This window comes from Phaenicophaeus curvirostris, chromosome 1 (assembly GCF_032191515.1).
Source record: "Phaenicophaeus curvirostris isolate KB17595 chromosome 1, BPBGC_Pcur_1.0, whole genome shotgun sequence".
Lineage (NCBI taxonomy): Eukaryota > Metazoa > Chordata > Aves > Cuculiformes > Cuculidae > Phaenicophaeus > Phaenicophaeus curvirostris.
Window position 1 is genome coordinate 179,457,859 of NC_091392.1, and position 22,932 is coordinate 179,480,790.

A 22,932-nucleotide genomic window follows, 5' to 3' on the forward strand; every position below is an offset into this window, starting at 1 on the left:
AACCTATTCTTAACCCAGAAACCATTTTATCTTCTTACCATATAAATACACGTTACTGGTTTATACAAATTTTGTGGTTCAGCATCAAGTTGTTCTCTACAGAAAATAAATGCTGAGTCCTGTAACCTACCAAGCTACAAATAAGAGCAGTATTCTTCACCACAATCTCTAGGGAAAAAACCTTAACACAGTTTGATACTGTTATACTTAATTTGGTACAATTATTTTTCATTCATTTCCATTTAGAGGATGTCGCTTATTTTCTAGTACAGCAAATTATGGCAATAATTATCAAAGTGCATTGGTTCACAATTAAAAAAGATGGGGGAAGTGTGTAACAAATAAACCTTCTGAAATGAAGAACTAACATACTTTACAGTACCATTTTTTTGTACAATGTGGTTTTATTCTGACCTCTGCTATTCAAAGAGGTCATATTTTTAACAACCAATGCAAAGCTGAAGCTCTTCTTCAAAGTTAACCGGCAATTCAGATGTCCACCAATACACTTCTCCAAAGGACTTCTCCAGCCAGCAGAGGCAAACAGAAAACAGTGGGGTTCAGTTATGCAATTTAGAGGGAAAATAGGCTCTTTTATTTGTCATGGCAGAGAAGGGGGAACCAGAGGAAGGAAATAATGAGGCAGTTCACACCAACGAGGCACAAAGCCAAGGAAATTCCTTAGCAGCCAGTGCTAAGAATTGTAACAGAAACCTCAGAACTGCCACTAACAGGGAACGAAGGGGAATGCCTGGGTATGGAAGCACTGGAATACAACAGATGGAGGAGAGCTGTAAGCATAGCAGACATCCATGGCACCTAGTTCAGCAGACGTTAAGATCCTAGGATACAGCTGCCTGATGATTCTCACCACATATAGAATAGGGGACAAACAACAGGGAGTCATTTCCCAACGTGGGCCAGAATGAAAACACTAGTCACCCTCAGCTCCCAGAACATGCAAAAAGGCACATCCAAAAGGAGCACACCATCACCTAACCAAAAGGAATCCAGAAGACATGATGAGAGCCTGACAGCAGCATCCTTTATCCTGTGTTATCACAAGGAACCCTGCTCAGACTACCTGAATACACATTTTAGCGTCGGGATGCTGGACAAATCACTTGGCACATTCCAGAATGTGAGTTTGAAAGTACATCTGAAATTAGTTTTGTTTAAAAATAAAATAACCTCTTATTCCTGTAAGGTTTACCTTGTGCTTTATACGATGCTGCTATAGTGTTGCCACTTTATTTCCAAAGACACCAAGACCTCAAGGTCAATAAAAATAAGAGTTGCCGCTACAGTCAATAATTATTCTCAAGATGTGAAGCTGTGCAAGGAGGCTGGGGGTATTGTTCACTGTGACAAGGTGGGGTAAAAGACATGTTGGGAAACAGTTATGGACGTAGCCTTAATCACACTGTATAAAGACAGCAAATATCTATCAGTATTAATGAGCTTATTAATAAATGAATTACTCGGAAGTCTTCAGTATAAAGGTGATAACTACATGAATGACCATAAATCCCACTTAGGACTCTTAGCTGACCTAAAATAGCATTTCTGACCCAAAACAGCATTTGTAAAAGAAGATAAGAAAAGGTGAATTTGCAGAAAGAATTGTGAGACAGCTTCAGTCTCACTCAAGCAATTGCTATCTCTGTGAGGAATGAAATAATGAAAGAGGTGGTTTTTACTTCCTGCCTTCCTCTGAACTTCTGTGAAAATGTCCTCAATACCCTGCACTAAACTGAGAAAAACAGGCAAGAGAAAAAGTGGAGGGAAAATTCAGATAGCATGAAGTAATATTTTAACTGGGAAAGAAGAAATGGAAGCTGAAGAGTCCCAGAACCCACTAACATACAGAAGAAGATACACATAACTGAATTTATTATTAAGCTACATATACTAAGAATTCCCTATTTTCTTCATAGAATAACCAGTTCTTTAAGGGAGAAAAATCTGAACTTGCTACAAATACTATTATGTAGAATTTACAACCAACAAACATATTTATATGGAATGAACCACCTGGTTGCCTGAGATTTTAGTGTAGTAACACAATTTACATCTAATTAGTTGTAGACAAATATTAGGAATATTAAGAATTTCCACAGTAATTAAGCAGGTATCTTACAGTTCTCAACAAGCCACCCTAGAAAGCATAACTATCTAACCCCAGAGCAAAGGGGGGGTCTTTTGCCTGTGCCCTAAAACATTAATTTTGTCAAAGCAGTTTCCTGACAGTAGGGTTCTCCATTTAATTCTCCAGTCTTTCAAAGCTGAAACGTGAGTACTATTTGCAGAACTTCCTCACCTTGGCATCCAGAAGGTACCAAGAGAGCAAAGAGTGCTCTGCAGTTGTCAAGCAAAAGCATACAGTAACACAAAAGCAATTACAAAGGCAGCACAGAAGTGGAACAGAAGCACGATAGACTCGCTACAGTTCAAATTACAAACAAACAAATTGCTGTAGTCTAAGCTTTTAGCTTAAGCTCCCAGATGACACCTACAGACAACCCCAAGAGTCTCATGTCTAATTAGGTCAGCAAAGCCAGTAACTTTATTAGCAACCAATAGGGAACTGAACTTGTAGCTGAGGAATGAGCTCTCTGTTAGACAATGCTACACGCTCAAAGATTTCTAGCCAAGGCCAGCAAGACAGACTTTAATGTTAATCAAATATCTGAGATTCAGCAACTTGTCTCTTCAGAAGCCCAGGTTGTGATCACTTGTGATGAGACTCTAAGTGCCTTCGGCCAATTCTGAAAATGAGAATTTGGCTCCCTCATTCTTGGTAGTCTATTTAAGGACACCAAAGACAGCTTCAGAGTTCCTAATGCACAGCTCCCTCAAGTCTACAAGTTCAAACCCAGCTTCTCCACCTGTGGCCATTGTACAACAACACTCAGTGGTTAAACAAAAAAAGCCCCCTCCAAACCTGAAGCGTTTTCCCACAGAAATAAAAAAAACAGACAATCATTTAGCAATGTCATCAGGCCTTAGCAATATTTTACAATTCCATATTACCACTTACACACATGTAATTTATGATTAAGGTTATGATTGTGCTTCCCAGGTAAATTTTTGCAATAAACTAAGTTTAGGCTTCGAATACATGCAACTATTCTATGCACTAATGATTCTATTTAGAAAGGGTCAAAGCAAAAAATATTTAAGCTCACCTACTGATAGAAGACGCCACATAACGGCAGGGGTAGCAAAGCAAGCAAACACATCATCAGTGCAGGCAAAGTGAGTGAGGTGGGGAAGGATCACGGATTGCCCACGGCATTGGCCCCACATGTACACCTGGCCACTCTGGGTCTTGGCAGCTGACGTGTGGGCAGAGTGGCAGGCCGCAATCTCTATGACTCTGAATTTACAAGCAAAGAAAGAAAAAAAGCAAGTCATTCTCGCAAGAACAAGATGCAGTGAAGAAGCTCACTACCTCCTGTCTTTCTCTGGTGTAAAACATTTGTAAGCATGCATGCACATCCGATTGCAAGAATGTTTTCCTGTCATACACAGCAAAATTAAAAGGACTATCAATGGTTCTTCAAATAACATGCACCCAGAAAGTTTCTCAGTGAAAAAGCGTCTTGTGGCAGTGAGGAGACACCAATGCAGCAGAGCAGTGTATCTGCTGATGCACATGCTCTACTGACCCCCTCAGCTCCCTCAAACAAAGCTATGATGACTTTCAAGTCTCTGGATGTCCTCAGTGGTGCTGGGCAGTGAGGTAAGAGGCTGCTTTAAGCTGTAGAGAACGGATACTTGGAAAGACAAAGAAAGAAATGAGGAGGTGTTTCAAAAAAAGTTAATAAAAACACCAAAACCAACCCCCCATTAATTAATTTTAATTAAAATAGTCAAATGTCATTACTTCTACAGTTATTACTCATGTTTAACGGACTTCCATTTTGAAAACTAAAAATTATAACCAAACAGCACTAAAAGCTGTTTCTAAATGCATTTCAGCTATGTTAGGCTATCTCAGTAATCTCAAAGTTGATTTAGGATTTCTAAACCCCCACTGTGTACAATATTACACAATCCACTGTTTTGCAGTCTGAACTACTGCTTGTTTACTTGTTTTCCCAGCTGCCAGGGGGAAAATTGCTGGGAAACAATTTGTTTAAAGCTGTATGTACAAATCTTGCAGGCTCTAGCAGGGTAATAGCTTCACTGAAACCAGAAATGCATATTCTGACCAACAAAAGGGAAAGGCAGGGTACAACATTAAAATTTGTATTCAATGTGGTAACATTTTAACTGCAGCCCATCAGTGTCTGGGAAAAAAAAAGTAACGTTTTAAACAAGAGCACAAATACACAAAGAAACAGCAACATTTTCAAAGAGGCCAGGTCTTGTGAGCAGAGAGGATTTGCCTCTTCCTTCCAATAAGGTACACAGACCAAGTTAAAGAGGCACATCTCACTTTTCTTATTCTTCTCAACAGGAGGCCAAAATCAGGATCTCAGTAGTAAAGAACAGATTCAAATTCCTGGCCACATATATACATGGCTTTACAGAAATAACACGGCAACAGAAATAACTGCCCCGCTATCCATTCGGGACTTACAGGTAAATATTTAACTTGTAAAAATCTAAGATTAATTTTCAGGCAATAATATGAATAAAGAACTCCTTCCTCTCTCTCTCCTGGGCTATGGGTCAGATTTAATAGCAGAAGGATCACAAATTACAGATGTCCAGTCTTCACTTTTTAAGTATTTACTTCTCATCAAAAGCAGCATATTAAAATACAATTTATATTCAGAGAAAATAAAGCTTTCATCACTGACTTCAAACAATGAAACTACACCACTATAATAATTCTGCCAAAGCAGAAAACAGCACACTCTGGCTCAAACATTCAGTTTCTTTTTCACAAGGATGGTTATGGGTCAGATGCAAGCACTTTCAGTGAAAACTCTGTTCATTTAAGAGAAGAACCATTGCAAAAAAATTACAGGCTATGTCTTCTGAAAAACAGATTAAAAATGCCATAATTTTCTGCAGCTCTCCTGAGAGCATGCCAGCTAACATCTGATTGCTAGGCTGTTAAGCATTACCTGTCCTTATCCACAATAACTGTTGCAGGGTAAGACTGGTTACTTTTATTCCCAGTACCTAACTGGCCATAGGAATTGGCTCCCCAGGCATAAATCTGACCTTCATCTGTGAGCACTAAGGTATGTGCGTAACCACAGGCAACCTAGAAAGAATAATAAAAAGATCTCATTTTTATATAATAGCAAGTTAATACAGACAGGTACATGTTATGCTATATGTTACTGTAATTGATTCTATGCCAGTGTAAAAATGACAAAAGATAAATACAGGTAAGCAGCAAACTAGATGAGGTGACTGAGGCCAAAACATATCAGTGAGGACTCCTACCAGATAATCTCAAGAGTACAGCAAAAGAAGAGCTAGAAATAGAGAAAGGAGGAAAGCTATACAACAAATATGAACAGATGCAGAAAAAACGCAGAAAAAGCAGACCAAGTCTTGCACTGACCTTGCTCTATAGGCAACTGCTCCAATGTGAATACCTTACTGCTACAGAAACAGGCAAAGCCTCTCTATCTGTTCCTCTCCTCACCAACTGCCAGCCACACAAAATGAACCCCTCCCTGTGCAGTTTCTAGGGCTCAGCAGGCCCTCTGCTGAGATAACTTATATCACTGGAAGGAAACTCTCCACAGCTGAGCCTGAGGACTGCCAGTGCCCACCCAAGGAGCAGCCAGCCAGGAAAGAAAGTTCAGAGTGAAACTCTCAATGTTGATGGCAGCACACAACTGTGCTAGCTCACACCTCCTTGTGGAAACGCACTTGGTCCTGCTGAGCTGCCTCCTCAGGTACCCCACGTAAAGCTGCTTGAATGTCCACTTTACCACCCACATACACAGTGGCAAAATTACCAGCAATAATCTTGCTCTGTTTGAGTTAATGTAACCTGTTAGAGTCGGACGGCCACCAATAATCAATTCACATTGTTTAAAACTAGCTCACATGTCTTTATATAACTGCAAAGGAGAGGCGTCATAAGTACATGTCATTCACTGACATCCATGAAGAATGTGATGTCCTTTAAATGAAATACATACCTAGGTTATTTGCTAAAGACAAAGCATGGAATTGTACCAACTGCTGACCAAAAGCAGTTGGAAACTATTTGTTCAGACTCCAAACCCCAGTTAGCCACTGCGGCTGGAGTGCAATTCTAAAAGCAATGTTCAGTCCGCCAGGAAGACAACATGCTAACTGGTAGCATTTTCCCAGAAAAGAAGGCAGGGGTTAATGAAGAACTGGGTAGCCCAAGAAGAGTTTCTTATTTACTGATAGAACAGGATTTTTTTTTTATTAAGTTTCACAGGAAAAAGAAGACCAAACATTTCTAATGGCCTAGTCTTCTTTAAGTAAAATTCTGACCTTACTGCAGTCAATGGAAAAATTCCCACTGTACTCCACTGGTTTACCATTTCTTCCCTACTGACAGACATCCATTTTAAGACAAATGCTTCTATTCTGACAAGTAAAACTTTAAACAAAGAAATAAAGGATTATCTCTTATAAATATAGAGCATGCCTTGACATGTTTTCAGTTGCTCATAAAGGGTTTGACACAGAGCAGGACACACATACCCGCTGTACACGAATGCCTTGCAGAGCTGCTATGCGGCACGGTGTTGGCTGATTGCCACTGCTGCCCAGTCCCAGCTGGCCGTTGCCATTGTAACCCCAGACATAGACCTTAAAAACAGGGACACAGGTTTTAATTGTCTGCTGCTATCTACTTCTTTTGAAAACAATATAACTGATTCCGGCTTTCAAGAATAATTCTCTCCAGTATTTCCCATCCACACAGCTAAGGATCTGTACCCTTTATGTAGATACACACAAACACGCATACATGTATACAGACATATATGTTTCTCTGTAGCAGAAAATTTGAATGCTGATTCTGTTTGAAATACCAACTGCATGCTAACCTAAAATTCTAGACCTCCTTATTCATGTTGCTCTCTAAGAGTTATATTAGTGAGGCTACAATATTTTAATATGAAGAGTAAAAAAAATAAGTGATTCATATGGCTGTTTCTCAGCACACAGAAAATTCAGTATGAATACTTCCGTTTTCCAGAGAGCAAATTTCTTATTAAAAAATTCTCTGATGGAATAAAAAGCACACTAAAACAAGTATGAACTGGAAGCTATGTGTGACAATTTGAGTAGGCCGTTACCAGCTTCCTAATGAACTTTAGAAAAAGTGAAAATACTGAGCTCTGATAATTTCAGCGACATGTTCTACTGCAAACAGTCAACAGCTACTTCAGTCTAAACTGAAACTCCTGGAATGATGAAGCTAGAGAGGATGTTTGCTGCCAAAAAACTTCAGCTGAAAACTAAATCAACAAGAACACTACAACCTCTTCATATCTTTGCGATGAGGATAAAAAAAAATATGAGAGGGATTCACAGGGTACTGTAGTGAAACAAATATATGCAACATACATTTATCTTCTTTGTTTTCTCTTGAGATAAAGCATGCATATATGAGCACTGAAAATTAAAATAGCATTCACTTATTATCCTCACATACTTGATACTTAGGACTCCAGTACAGACAAATTCTTTTCTATGAATCCCACAGCAGTGGGATAACATATTAATCCCACAGCAGTGGGATAACATATTAATCAGCACATTTGTTTTTGCTAGAATATAATGTGAGCTCTAAAAATCAGCGATACAATCAGCGATAAAAAGCAGCAATACAAACTTACTTATTTTTACTACAAAAAAATGAAGCTAGCATAAAATACTAAATAATATCTATTCAATGAGTTAATCCTAAAATTTGTAAAAATCTCCTGACCTTCACAATGCTATTTTTACTTCAGAACTGTATTTTCAAATAAATTTGAAGTTTTATATTTGAATTCCTTCAATTCAAAGCTAACTTCAATAGCTGATGCAAAGTAATAGCTGTTAAATGTTATGAGTAATTTCATAAATCAAAAAGCCATAAAGCAAGTGTTAGTGAAAAGTTTTCCCTGTTTCACAGGATGCCAGGTCGAAAAGGACCCCAAGTATCATCTGGTCCAACCTTTTAGGTGATGTGCAGTTTAGTTTCACTCTACCTCCTTTCTAAAGGGGAAACCATACAGCATGGATAGGAAGACAGAATCATAGAATCATAAAATGGTTTGGGTTGGAAGGGACCTTGAAGATCACGCAGTTCCAATCCCCTGTCATGGGCAGGGACATCTCCCACTAGAGCAAGTTGCTCAAATCCGCATCCAGCCTGTCCTTGAACACCTCCAGGAACGTCAGAATATTCAGGGCAATCTTTGAGAAAGGTTTTACCAAACAAGACAAGCCAGTGGATTTGAGGGAGTCTGGAAAGGTGTAACTGTTTTCTGAGTAGTAGCTCATTCCCGACAGGCTTGAGGTTATCTACATCCTATGATATTACATAAAATAAAATTAATTCAGAAAATTCACTTAAAAGTTTCTTACCTCTCCATTTTCCACCACAGCCATAGAGCACATCTGTCCACAAGCTATATTAACTGCTATTTTATTTTGTAGGCAGCTGGTAACTCTTCGGGGAATTGGTTGATTAGCTGTTGAACCAGATCCAACTTGGCCTGAGTTGTTATAACCCCATGTGTATACCTGTTGTAAAAGAATTGTCATAAAAGATGGCTATATAACATACAGTTCAAAGTACATGTCCAAGGCGGGGGGTGGGGGTGGGGGGAAGTTATACACAAAAAATTACATTTTAAGTTCAAGTGGATGCATTCTTTTAAAGATCTAGGCTGATATCTAGGTTTACAGTTTAATTGTCTCTATCAAAAATACGCCACTGATAATATTTATAAATTCCATTATTTCATGTTCCTTCAATCAAAGGTAAGGGGCCACATGGCAGTTGTCTTAATGCTGGAAGAATTCACTGCCAGTTTTCCAGAACCCAAAGCAGAATGGATAGCTGGACGCAAATGGCAGCTCAAAGTAAACGACAGAAAACTTTACTTTGGTGGGTAGAACTCCTTAGATGAATGCGAGTTAAACCAATGTCAGCTTTAACATCATTACAGATCTACAGTAGAGTAGCATAGGAAGGAACTAGCTGTCCTGTACAAAGAAATTATTATTTCTTATTACAAGCACATGTGGCACAAAAAAAAAAAATACATATCAACGGTCTGCATGAGCTTCAAAGCAGCCACACCCTAAAAGGCTTTCCATTTTTATCAAACATTTATGTTGCATCAGTACTGTGAGGACAGTAAGAAGCAAGGTCTATCCTATTTGCAGAATGTTTTCCTGTTTCTCACCTACATTAATTTCATGAAGAGGAAAAAGATTTATTTATTTATTCTCACCTCTCCATCAGACGTTAACACCATAGAATGATGAGAGCCACAGGCAACTTCAACGACTTTCTTGTTCACCAAGTTAGTAGAGACTTGACAGGGAATGAAACCATGATTTGTTGTACCATTGCCCAACTGACTGTAAGCATTATGACCCCATGTATACACTTCTCCTTCTATAACAAAAAAGTAAAAAGATGGTTTAAAATCTCTATTTTTGCAATGAAAAAAATAAAATCACACAAAATTACAAACTGAAATGTCAAATTCAATAACAACACACATATTTAAGTGTGTATATATATATGTTATGCCCTTTGGGCTTTTAAGCCTGTGGACATACCAATGCTACTTTCATGTAGTGTTGACCACAAATCCAAAAGGATAGCATCACCATAACCTTAGTAAAGGAAATCATATAGCTAAAACAAAGGAGATAAACACAAAACAGCAGAGAAAATAATGAAATGACAGTCAGTAGTCCCCATTTCCTGTTACTGACAATCAATCAAAATTTCTTATGTGTCCTGCTTCCCACTTTGGAAAATTCAAATAAAAAGCTTTCATGCCTTTACAACATACATAAAGATGCTTTTAAGAAAAACACAATATTAGTTATTAAAAAACATGTTATTATTTACTTATTATTTAAAGATACTACTCATGTCCCGTATTTTGAGAAACATGCTGGTAGAATTAAGAATACTAGAAGTGTCTGACTGTGTTAGAATGACGGGCCATCTAATGCAAAATTTGGTCTCCAACTGGCAATAGAAATAAAGCTGCTGTTTAAGGGGAACATAAGCCTGGTCACTTCTTGCATTTCCCAAGCATTTACAATCACTAGAGTACAGATATTAACAGGCACTTCTGGTTCTCTTTAATGTACATATATTGGCCAGTTATACTAGAAGCTAACACCTTTTCACACTCACTTTCATCTGTTTTGAAGCAAGTGTTCTCTTGTTACAGTAGTGCAGGACTTGAAGAATAGCTGCCCTACATTCATCGTGTCCATCATCATCATCATAATGATGATTTTCTAAACCTAAATTACCCTGGTTTTGCAGGAGAACGAGGTTTGACATGTAACTCCATCAGACTCCTAGAGATTATCAAAACCCTTATCCCTAAGAAGGGTTCCCTCAGAACTACATATGCAAAACGCACTACACTAAACCAATGCGTCTCTTCAGTAACAGGTTAAACCTAATTATTTTATCCTGTCAAAAGCAAACAGGATAAAATTCGGGTTGGAAAGGACCTTAAAGACCATCTAGTTCCAACCCCCTCTCATGGGGGGTTCTCTTCCTTTCATGAAGAAGAGAATACAATTTTCTGATAACAAGTGAAACAGCCACATAGAAACACACATTATAAACTGGAAATGATAGTAATTAACACAAGAATTGTGAAATGCACAAGGGCTATCTGAAAGGTAGGTTCAGATGCTGTACTAAATGCACATTATTCATGTGAACGGAGTTATGAGTAAAAAAAAAAAAATAAATCAAGGATCAGTTCTGGACCTATTCTTTTCCAATACTTGAGTTCATTATCCGAGTAATGAGTATGAGTATGTCAGCAAGATCTGCCAGCAACAAAGACCAGAAGACTATAGATAGGTACATAAAAAGCATCCAGAACGGCTTATATTGAAGGCTAGAGAAAAGAGTGGAATATGATTAATGTTAATATTGTATATTATATATTAATATATGGAATATGAATAAAAAGAACGCCCACACATTTACAACACAATTGCCCTCACCTATCTTTTGTCATCTAGTCTAGACTGCTCAAAAAGATTTCTTCTCATTAATGGAGAAAGAGAGACAAATTTTAACATCATCAGTCAGGCTCTAACAGAGCCTCACTGGGAACACAATATTAGTTATTTGGTTTTGAGAATAATGTACTTGATTATGAACAGAAGGGCCAGCAGCATGATGTTTATCGTCAATGAAACAACAGAAAACAAAAGGCTGAGAGGCAATATAACTGGTCTTTAAAACACATCCCAAAGTAGGTACAGGAGGTGCATTTTAGCAAAGTAAAATCAATACTTCCAAAAGTAGCAACAAGATCGAAGTAGAGCTTGCAAAACTTCTGAAAGGAACTAGCTATGGACAGAGTGAGCTGACATGTCACATACACCAATGAAGTATATCACAGAACCATAGAATTACCATACTGGAAAAGATCTTTGAGATCAACAAGTCCAACTATTCCTATGTGCCACTAAACCATGTCCCTGAGCACCTCGTCAACTTGTCTTTGCAAGACCTCCAGGAATGGGGACTCAACCACCTCCCTGGGCAGCCTATTCCAGTACCTGATGACACATTCTGTGAAAAATGTTTTCCTGATCTCCAACCTGAATGTCCCCTGGCACAGCTTGAGGTTGTTCCCCCTTGTCCTGTCCCCTGTCACTTGGGAGAAGAGGCCAGCACCCTCCTCTCCACAACTTCCTTTCAGGTAGTTGTAGAGAGCAATAAGGTCTCCCCTCAGCCTCCTCAAGGCTAAACAACCCCATCTCTCTCAGCTGCTCCTCATAAGACTTGTTCTCCAGCCCCTTCACGAGCTTAGTTGCTCTTCTCTGGACTCGCTCCAGAGCCTCAATATCATTCTTGTGGTGAGGGGCCCAGAAATGAACACAGGATTCAAGGCGCAGTCTCAACAGTGCCAAGTATAGGAGCAGAATAACCTCCCTGGACCTGCTGGTCACGCCGTTTCTGATACAAGCCAAGATGCCATTGGCCTTCTTGGCCACCTGGGCTCACTGCTGGCTCACGTTCAGTCGCTGTCAACCAACACCCCCAGGTCCCTCTCCTCCAGGCAGCTCTCCAGCCAGACTTCTCCTAGTCTGTAGCACTGCACAGGGTTGTTGTGCCCCAAGTGTAGGACCCGGCACTTGGCCTTGTTAAACCTCATTCTATTGGTCTCAGCCCAGTGGTCCAGCCTGTTCAGATCCCTTTGCAGAGTCTCCCTACCCTCCAGCAGATTCACACTTCCTCCCACCTTAGTGATGCCTGCAAGCATGCTAAGGGTGCACTCGATGCCTTCATCCAGGTCATTGATAAAGACATTGAACAGGGCTGGACCCAGCACTGAGCTCTGGGGGATAACGATTGTGATCGGCCTCCAGCTGGAGTTAACTCCATTTCCCACCACTCTCTGGGCCCGGCCATCCAACCAGTTTTCCACCCAGGAGAGTGTACACCTGTCCAGGCCAGAGGCTGACAGTTTCCTAAGCAGAATGTTGTGAGAAACTGTGTCAAAGGCTTTACTTAAGTTCAAGAAGACTACATCCACAGCCTTTCCCTCATCCAGTAAGTGGGTCACCTTGTCATAGAAGGCGATCAGGCTAGTTTGGCAGGACCTGCCTCTCATGAACCCGTGTTGCCCAGAATGTCTGTCCCAATTCCTCCCTCACATTACCAGCACAGACCTTTCATACCCGCCGGACTAATAAAAGTGAATGTATCTGAAAAAGCAATACTTGGATCGTACTTTACCTTCTGTAGCAAGAACAACATGAGGACCACTTCCATAACTGAGACAGGCTATCTTTTTGCCACACAGAGAATCCAGCCTCCTTGGTTCAATAGTGCTCTGCATGTCACCTGTTCCCAAACACCCACTGCAGTTCATACCAAGCACAAAAACCTGTTACAAAAGAATCACAGAATCATAATTTAGGTTGGAATGGAAGACCTCCAAAGGTCAGCTAGGATAATCCCCTGCTCAGCAAAGGTCTATATAGATCATTTGGCTCAAGGCCATGTCCATTTGAGTCCTGAACACCTCCAAGGAAAGAACCTCACAACATCTCCAGGATTTAACCACACTCATAATAATTTTTTTTTCCTAATACTTAATCAGAATTCTTCATCTTCCAGCTTGTCTCCATGGCCTCTTATCCCATCACTATGCACCTCCAAGAAATGTCCAGCTCCACCTCCTCTTTGTCCTCTGACTGTGGTAGGAAATCATTGAATTGAAAATGTTTTAGTAGCATTCAAAATGATTGGGCATTTTTACATGTGCCTTTTCCTAGGTATACTATCACAGTACTGGCTTTCAGAATAACTTGGTAGATAAATGACTAAATATACCACGCTCATACACACTCTAGGACAATTACCTCATCATTTTCAGTTGCATACAACACTTCATTACCAGCACTGCCAAATACACAGGCTTGACGAATTAACTTGAGCTCTTCTGGGGAACAGAGAGAAAAAATTGGCCATTTCCCAACATCCAGCATCTTCAGGGCTGACAATAAAGTTGCCTCCAAGACCTGATATTATAAAAAAATGATATAAACACCTAGACAGAGAGAAATCTATACTTTTGTGCTGCAGAAAGGATAAATTTAGAGAAACACCACCACCTCCTTTTTCAACCACAAACTAGTATTATACTTCTAGAACAATACTTGGAGGGATGCCATTAAAATAAAGCAATAAAATACATTGTGATCCAGACAGAAAGGATCTACGTGCATGGAGAAAAGTACCACATAAGAAGTTAAATGGTGAGGCCATATTTTCATTATATTCATACAACTTCATGCTAGCTTATAGAAGTCAATGTACAGGATTCTACTATAAACTGGAAGGTAGACATTCAGAAATTGAAAATAACTTGTGCCTTTTCCTCTGGTGCTAAAATTACTGATAAAAGAACAAGACATAAAAATTTTGCCCAAGAATATAGTAATCTTCGAAAAATACACACACTTGTTTAAAGCATTGAAAATGGGAGCTTGAAAAATTTTCCTTTCTCCTTCACTTCTGAATTATTGAAAAATTGGGAGCTTTGCAAGAATATTTGCATTTTATGTAAGTAGACATATAATAAAAGAAAAAAGATAATTGAACATTTTCCAACTTATCCAAAGGTATATGACAAAGAAGAAGAAAAACATATCTCTCCAAACATTAACACTAGCCAAGCTAACATCTGAATCTCACACAACATTGCTACTGCTTTAGTAGAGCATACATAAGAAAAATGTTACATTATCCAAATTTAATAGCAAACTTTGCATGGAGCATGCATAAAGATTTCCTTCCTGATATTAAAACAGGTTTTGGACATTAAAGAATAGCAGCATTACTTGCCAGATCAGAAGGTAAAGAAGAACAGATCTTGCCCATCACAGGCATTGTGTGGTTCACAATGTAACAGTGAGGATTACATCATTAGTTTATTTCTAGCAAGTAGCAGACTTACAAAATGATCTGTTATAGAACATAAGTTTTTCTATCGCTGATTGAAACAAAGTTGTGAATAAATTATAGTTTGGAATCTGAAACACACAATGTCCGTCATGAGGATATTGCTTTTTTGATTAGCATCACTTAAGATGAAAAGATGAACACAGAAACAGAGATAACATTGGAAATGAAAGAAAGAATCCCTAAGTTAATCCTCAATTAAAATCTTTAAATGAGTAGCAGTTTATCACACACTCTTTAATATAATTCTAAGGAAGGGAAAGGAGGGCTGGTCACATTTCGTAAAGAAAATACGTGGGTTTCATCACACCAGTTCTTTCCCCATCTCCTCACAACAAATAACTGACCAATTTTAGTCAAATTTGCAAGGGAAAGGGAAGTAAGATTCTGCTGACACAATCTATTTGGCAGTAGACAGCTGGACAATCAGACATTTATGTTATGAAATAATTCCGCAAGCAAGTAGGCCCAAGCTAGTCCTAGCAAGTGCTGTTCTCCATGAGACACAGCAAGATTATAAGAGCAAAGGACATACATCTATATGGAATCAGGTTTCAGTCATCTGCTGTTCGCAGAACAGTTTGTTTCATGTCAAGAGGTTAGCATTAATTCTATGGAGGATTTTAGGTGCTTTTAAAATATGATAATGAATACTGAAAGCATCACAGACTAGTCTTCAAACTGCATCAACGACACATGGTTTTTGTTTTCTGTTTATCTTGAAGGCTACTAGGACGTGCTAGGCTACTGCTAAATGGAACAAACTTCTTCCTTTAAAGTAGAGCTGTACAGAACTCTCAATACAAATTCACACTCTGACCTTGACACCAACTCCTTGAGAAGGAGGAGATTCATCCTCCATATGGATTCGTGCTTGTGTTCCCCTGCAGAGAGAGAATTGTGGTTAAAATCACCATAGAATTTTGCTGCAGCAATACTTTATGGAACTATACACACTTATTATTAAAGAATTATCTGCCTCTGTGGAGTGAGAAAACAAGAAACAAAGCTCAGTCAACTTTGGTTTCACATTCAACTGCACAATGGTCAGACCGACTCTGCTCTTCTATATTTTTACCTCAACAAATAATTCTTGGACAAAACATTTTATGAAAGCAAGTAGAAAAATTAATCAGATTGTAATTGGAAAGGATGTTTTATTAAACACAACATTCCAATGTCTTTTTATTGCAATAAAAATACATTTAGAATCTTGTCGATGTAATTTTTCAAGATATTTCAACACAGAAAAAGTACACTGGTCAGAGCTTTTCATTTCTGGCTTAATATTTCAGATATTCCAGTTTTGTTCTGAAAACCAGTGTTAGAAAAATGTACAGGTCATTCCAAGTTTACTGAGAATTGTTAAAATATTCACCCTGTTTCAGAAAATATCGCCAGCCCTGTAAATGACTTGTATAATTTCTATGACAGTCATCACCAATAGAAATAGATTATCAGCTCTACTATTCTTGAGTTACTTCCCAACATAAAGCCATGCAACACCATTTTCAGTACAACTGCAAAAATGAGTAGGCAGCTCTGAAGTTGTGCACCTCATTTTCTTTGAGGTACATTGGTTTGGCCAATGCTAAACATCTGTTTATTTTTCACTGAAAATTAAATGCCTTTAAAATTCTGACTACAGGCAGAATAACATCCAACAAACAAGAAGTTACCATTTTACTTTTCATAGGCAAAGCACACTTTAAAAGAAGTACCAAATTTAGCTTTATAGAACTAGCTAATTTACTATTAAATGTGTTTTACGTAAGACTTTGTGCCACAAGACCTAGGCCAAGGACATAGAATACATGAAAATCACACGATTTAAATACTATAAATGTTAATGATTTAATAAGTAAGATTTAATTTACTGAATAACCTATTTTTTTATTCACTTGAAAAAAAATCAAACAGTTGCTGCAGCTCAACTACCCTGAATACGTACACTGTTAAGCTAATGCTTTAGTAAAATCTACATACTGTCTACATACACAGTATATTTTATACACTTAGTTTGAGACATTAAATATAAATTCAGCTCATGTGTGAAAGTCCATCTAGTTTCTTGTCCATGTTGACTGTGAGCTTAAGGCTCAAGCACACAATCAAACCAAAATAACTTGAAGCAAACTCATTCATTTTCAATTAAGAAAGACTAAAGAGCTGATTTAGTTGCCACACATTAGCACATTACTGCTATTTGAAACGACCTTGAGATCCCCAACACAAAACGGGGCTGGCATATGTAATGCAGGACCTATAAAGTACCCAGCCACGCTGGAGCAGCAGCTAAGAACCAAATGGTACTAGACAGTTATTCACGTACAATTGCACAGAGCCCTGAATAAGCACACATGGCCACTTACCAAGCTTTAGGACTTAGTAGGCACAGGGTAACTTGTTAAGCTCTGGCTGCTAAGTGATTTGTCATTTTCTTATTTAGTTGAAGTCTGAACTTATTTCTTCAAATAACAAGAAAGCAACCAGCTGATTTTGTGTACATCATCTCTATTTAAACCATGTGCAGCATTTTAATACAAAAATACTTATATTAAAAGTTTCACAAATCTCTTATCTGGAATCCAAGTACAATTTAAGAATTTGAACAGCATACTCTGGAAGTCCGATCTTAGGTCTTGGAATTTGAAAGTTCTGACCCTGGTGTCAGTCCAGCTACAACAGCTCTGATAGTCAAGTTCTATTAGCAATGTAAGACCATTTAATCCTAAAAATTTAAACAAGTTCACTGACTCATTTGAATGCAACCATTTTTGCTGATTCTCTCTCTAGAAGCTTGCCAAGCAAACAAAAATTTTCAGAACGCTCAGTATTTCCTCACACTTAATTTGAGCATTTACGACTCTTGTCCACTGAATCAAAGGTCTGTGTGGAGCTATTTCCCCAAGGACTCTAAACAAAAGCTTAGGGAAGATTAGGAGGTAAAAGTCTCGTAAAAAATGGACTTGCTGACATCTTTAGGAAAGGAACCAAACCTTCTCTGATATTCTTGATTTATCAGCAGTTTCCTAGCAGAGTAGTCATGAACTGATGTTAACTTGTCCATGTGATCTTGCAGGAGAGGAGAGAACAGCAATATTGTCAACCATTATTCCTGCTGAACAGGTTATATTCCCTTTCTAGGAAGACACGACTACTTTCAAAATTATCCTCCATTTTCATGTACAAACAGTGAAATGTCACGACTCCCTCCTGCGCTGACAATAAACTCTGCTTATCATTCATTCTTCCCCTGATGCAGCATTTTCCATTACCAAGAAATTGCAGACCCTGAGAAACAATAAGCAGTCGTTGGAAAAACTGCTATCTCCAACTCCAGCTGAAGCACAGTCTTCCTTTGTTCCCTTCTTGCTTCTTGACACCGGACTGTGACTTCTTGGCTCCTGATGCAAGCTCCACTGGCTGCTGACTAATTGCAAGAGCAAATCTATGTGCAGTTTAGAGGCTAGATCCAAGACACTCTGAAAGGCTGACATCCTTGACCTTGTAAAGTAGGTAACTGCTACAGAAATTTCCAATTTAAGTGACCGGAGATAGGACAGTTTTATTATCTCAATCTCCAGAAGCAAAACTTTAGCCAAAAACTTGTTGTCAGATGCCACTCTTTTGGCACAACTTCCAGTTCCACCTGCTGGCTCCAGGGACAGACCACCTGCATGACCCCACTGAAGCCATCAGAGGTTCACCTACATGCAGGATGCTGTATAGGAGCTAGATGCTTGAAAGCTACCTGCAAAAGCCTTTTTTTTTTAGGGCCATAATCACCTCAAAAAAGAAATCTGTTGCCAAGAACAAAAGAAGTGAAAGATAAGATGTAAACAACACACAAAAGAAAACACATGCACATGAAAAGCAAAGAAGGTAGTGGGAATACTGTTCTGTTACCCGTGTTCAGTAATACCTTTCAATGCAGGTTCAATTGCTGCAATAAAAAGTACATCAACAAAAAACATTTTGAAAGAAGTGAGAAGACAGGAAAGAAAACAGAGGGCATTATTTTCAACTCTCCAGTACCTAAAAAAAAAAAAAGTGTCAGGGTCTGGTGTGAAATTTCTTCCCTAAGTGACAAAAATGCTTAGAAAAATCATATGCAGACTCCCGGGGCCACCTTCCCCTTGCCTCAAAAGAACTCCACCATGGGGTTTTGGGCTAGCAAGACAGTCCGACTAATTGATTTTTATAAAATCATCTAGGACACTTGAAAGTTCTGTAAGATGGCAAGTCACACTGTTCATATTAAGTTTCTTCATTTCTCGCATTCTTATTCCATTACTTTTTTTCTCCCCTCAGAACTGCTGTCACCATCACTGATGCAGAACGTTGCATCATTTACCAGTGAGTAACAAGAGTGGAACTGACTGAAAAAACACACCAGAGGGAAAATGTTTAAAGCAGAAGAAAAAATAGTCTTGAATTCTTATCTCATTCTACAAACCCTATGGTCACCGTGAAAAAAAAAATTCAAAGTTTTGGCTATCCATCTGCTTGAATGAAAAGAAAAGAAGATTTGAATAAGGTGACTAACAACTAATCAGAAAGAAATTGTATAACAAACTAATGAAAGCCATAAATACAAATATTAGAAAGTAGAAGTGAAGTTTACACTAAAAACACGCCTTAAATAGACTCATTGAAATGTCAGTCAGAGCTAAAGAAAATTGATAAGGTGTCAATCAAAAAATATATTCACTTTAAAATATTTACACTCCTTTCTACAAGTGCAAAAATACCTTTTCAAGGCAATTGAGTATTTCAGATCACGGAAACAATGCAAGAACTACCTTCAGTGCTGAAAAGTATAACAGGAGGGTGCTGGAGTCATTTTCACATGATTAGTGGTTTACTTCTGCAGTAAAAGAAAAAAAAATAAAATGAGCATTATCTCCAGAAGTTGAAGTGTATTAAAATAATCAAACATTTTTCTTTGACAGTCTTTTGGGAACAGGATGTCATTCCTCTATCAAAATCTAACCTATTAAAATCTAACATAACCTAAGTTTAAACTGAGATGCTGAAGAAAAATATTCATTTGCATTTTTTAATGTGGCTGACCCAAGATTTTCAGAAAATTAACTTGAAAACCTCTTTCTCTCTGCTGAATTGTTAGCCAAACTCTAAATCAAACTAAACTTCTATAATCCGTACATACACACCAACAAAGTACAACTGATGCAATTGCTAGATCTTGTCTATTTTAAATACTACATAAAATTTTAGATTACCAAATAACTGAGTTGGTAGAATGAAACTTATACTCATTCTTCATTTTGACCTTCCAACATGAAAATTCAAGGAACCAGTTTTAGGGAACAGAGGTATTCCAAAGATTTGGTTTTAAAAGAACTTTATTAAAAATATTAACCATGTAACAGAGCAAAATAATTCATAATAGTATGATAAATATGAGAAAGAAACAGCTCTTCTCAGAATTTTTCACACTACTACGTGAGATCAAGTCCAAAACAATTCACTACTTATTTGGTAAGCTTACAGCAGTTATATGTAAGAATGACTAGATCATTACCTGTCCTTTGCAAATGATGCTGTTATCCATATCTATGAAAGAAACCCACCTGTGACAATTCCTGGCAGTACCTCTCAGTGAGTGATATACTTATCCAAATCCAACTCCTGTGGTCTGTGGCAGACACCACAACTCTTACCGTTTCCTTTTTTCTCCAAGGAGTTATATGCTTGACTCCTTTCTTTTTTTTATCCACACAATCGCTTTCTGTTATGTTACAGTCCATCACCTCAATCACATCCAACATCGTTCTGTCAGATTTATTTCTCATACCTGGACAGTATTCGTTCTCCTACCCCACATTCAGAAGGACTGTTTTTTCTCCACATTTCCCTTACTCACACCTGCTTTCACACCCTTTTCAATTAGTTCAGCCCAACTGGTTTACAACGATGCCCAAAGACAACTGCCTACAGACCTTCCTCAGTTCAGAATCTGGAGTAAAATCCCTTTGCTAATTCTGCCCCTGCTTTTTATCCATCAACTTCCATCTCTACAAGGAACTTCCATCTCTACAAGGAAATGCAATGCAATCCTCCCATCTCCTTCATATTAACAATCCTTGGTCTCCCAAGTACTCTTTCTCCTCATTAAGACCGTAACAGGTCATTAAGCTAAGTTTGTCTCATGTACTATGAGCTTCATGTCTCCTCTGCACACTTGGGACAGAGCTCTCCCAGACCACACAAACTAAACCCCCAACAGAAGTTGCAACCACAGAAACACAGAATGACCTGAGCTGGAAGGGACCCACAAGGATCATCCTGCATAGGACAAACCCAAATTTACACCATGTGTTTGAGGGCATTGTCCAAATGCTTCTTGAACACTGCTAGGCTTGGCACCATGACTGTTTCCCTGGGAAACCTGTTCCATTGCTCCACCACTCTCTGAGAGAAGAACCTTTTCCTAATATCCAAGCTAAACCTCTCTTGGCACATCTTCCTGCCATTCCCTCGGGTCCTATCACTGGTCACCAGACAGAAAAGGTCAGTGCTTTCTTCCACTGTGAGGAAGCAGTAAACTGCTGTGAGGTGCTTCCTCAGTCCCCTCTTCTCCAGGCTGAAGAGACCAAGTGACTTCAGCTGCTCCTCATATGGCTTCCCCTCTAGACCCTGACCAACTTTGTGCTCCTTCTCTGGACACTCTCCAGTAGCTCTAGAGGCCACCAAACAGCACCACCATAATGGCCTCCCCCCCTGCCCTGATAACGGCCCTGCCTGTAGCACCCCCACAACAGTCTTGGAATCATAAAATCATTAGGTTGGAAAAGACCTTAGACATCACAAACTCCAGCCATACCTGTCTAATGCATCATGTCCCCAAGCACTTCATCTACCTGCCTTTTAAACACCTCCAGGGATGACAACTCAACCACCTCCCCAGGCAGCCTCTGCCAGTGCTTGATAACCTTTTTTTGTGAAGAAATGTTTCCTAGTGTCCAATCTAAACTTCCCCTGACGCAACTTGACACCATTCCCTCTTCTCCTATTACCTATCTCTGCTCTCTTCTCCCAAATGATAGGTGACAGGACACGGAGGAAGAGCCACCTAGGTATGACTGGACATGATGATCTCAGAGGTCTTTTCCAACCTGGTGATTCTATGATTCTGTCAGTTGGGAGAAGAGACCAACACCTGCCTCTCTGCAACCTCCTTTCAGGCAGTTGTAGAGAGCAATAAGGTCTCCCCTCAGCCTCCTCTTCTCGAGGCTAAACAACCCTCACCTGCTCCTCGTAAGACTTGCTCTCCAGCTTTGTTGCTTTTCTCCAAACACACTCCAGCACCTCAGTGTCTTTCCTATAGCGAGGGGCCCAGAAGTGAACACAGTATTTGAGGTGCGGTCTCACCCGTGCCGAGTACAGGGGGGAATCATTTTCCCTGGACTTGCTGGCCACGCTGTTCCTGATACAAGCCAAGATGCCACTGGCCTTCTTGGCCACCTGGGCACGCTGCTGGCTCATGTTCACTTGCCCGTCAATCAACACCCCCCCCCCCCCTTCCCCCCGGTCCTTCTCTTTCAGGCAGCTTTCTAGCCACCCTTCCCCAAGCCTGTAGCACTGCACAGAGCTGCTGGCTCCTAAGTTCAGGACTCTGCACTTGGCCTTGTGGAACCTCAGCCCCTCCATCCAGCCCGTTCAGATCCCTCTGCAGCGCCTCCCTGCCCTCCAGAAGACAGACACCTCCTCCCACTTTAGTGTCACTCACAAACTTGCTGAGGGGAGGAGGAAGGACTGGGAGAAGAGGGAGAGGGACCCAGACCCTCACTTACGGCCCCGCCCCTCACTTACGACTCCACCCCCCCGGTAACGGCCGCGCCCCCGATTTACGGCCCCGCCCGCCCCCCTGGCTACCGGCCCGGTCACGGCGGCGCCGGGCGCTGCCCGCGGATGAAGAAGCGCGGGCGGCCGCCGCCCCCCCGGCCCTGCCGCTCACCTTCCCCGCGGGCGGCGCCGCCTCCTCCTCCTCCTCCCGCCCTGCGGGGACAGAAACAGAGCGAGCGCGGGGAAGAGGCCGCCGCCGCCGCGCTCCGGCGCCGCCTCGGCCGCAGGGGCGGGGAGGGGCCGGCCCGCCCGGGGACCGCCCACTGCGGGGGGCGGTGGCGGCCGCGCTCCCGGCACGGCCCGGGGCGCCGCTTGTGGAAGCGTGTGCCGGGCTGGGAAGCACGGCGGGGCGCGGGGTCTGCGGAGGGGACTCGTAGGAGGGTTGGATTGGAAGGGACCTTAAACATCAT

General features: G+C 40.1%; 1 protein-coding gene across 4 annotated transcripts in view; it reads right to left on the reverse strand.

The window, feature by feature from the left end:
• Positions 1-22,727, reverse strand: part of LOC138733888 (RCC1 and BTB domain-containing protein 2) — a 32,653-nt gene extending 9,926 nt beyond the window's left edge. The window contains exons 1-10 of one of the 4 annotated variants that reach the window (XM_069881411.1): positions 22,635-22,719; positions 19,405-19,520; positions 15,471-15,534; positions 13,549-13,707; positions 12,920-13,070; positions 9,411-9,577; positions 8,536-8,694; positions 6,658-6,765; positions 5,082-5,224; positions 3,189-3,379 (exon numbers count right to left, since the gene is read on the reverse strand). In XM_069881411.1, the coding sequence (XP_069737512.1) occupies positions 3,189-3,379; positions 5,082-5,224; positions 6,658-6,765; positions 8,536-8,694; positions 9,411-9,577; positions 12,920-13,070; positions 13,549-13,707; positions 15,471-15,512 (1,120 nt within the window). In that variant the 5' untranslated portion in view covers positions 15,513-15,534; positions 19,405-19,520; positions 22,635-22,719. Of the gene's footprint in view, positions 1-3,188; positions 3,380-5,081; positions 5,225-6,657; positions 6,766-8,535; positions 8,695-9,410; positions 9,578-12,919; positions 13,071-13,548; positions 13,708-15,470; positions 15,535-19,404; positions 19,521-22,634 lie in introns of all 4 variants that reach the window. The other 3 variants (XM_069881419.1, XM_069881404.1, XM_069881426.1) reach the window with 3 other exon arrangements.
• Between the last annotated feature and the right edge of the window lie 205 nt (positions 22,728-22,932).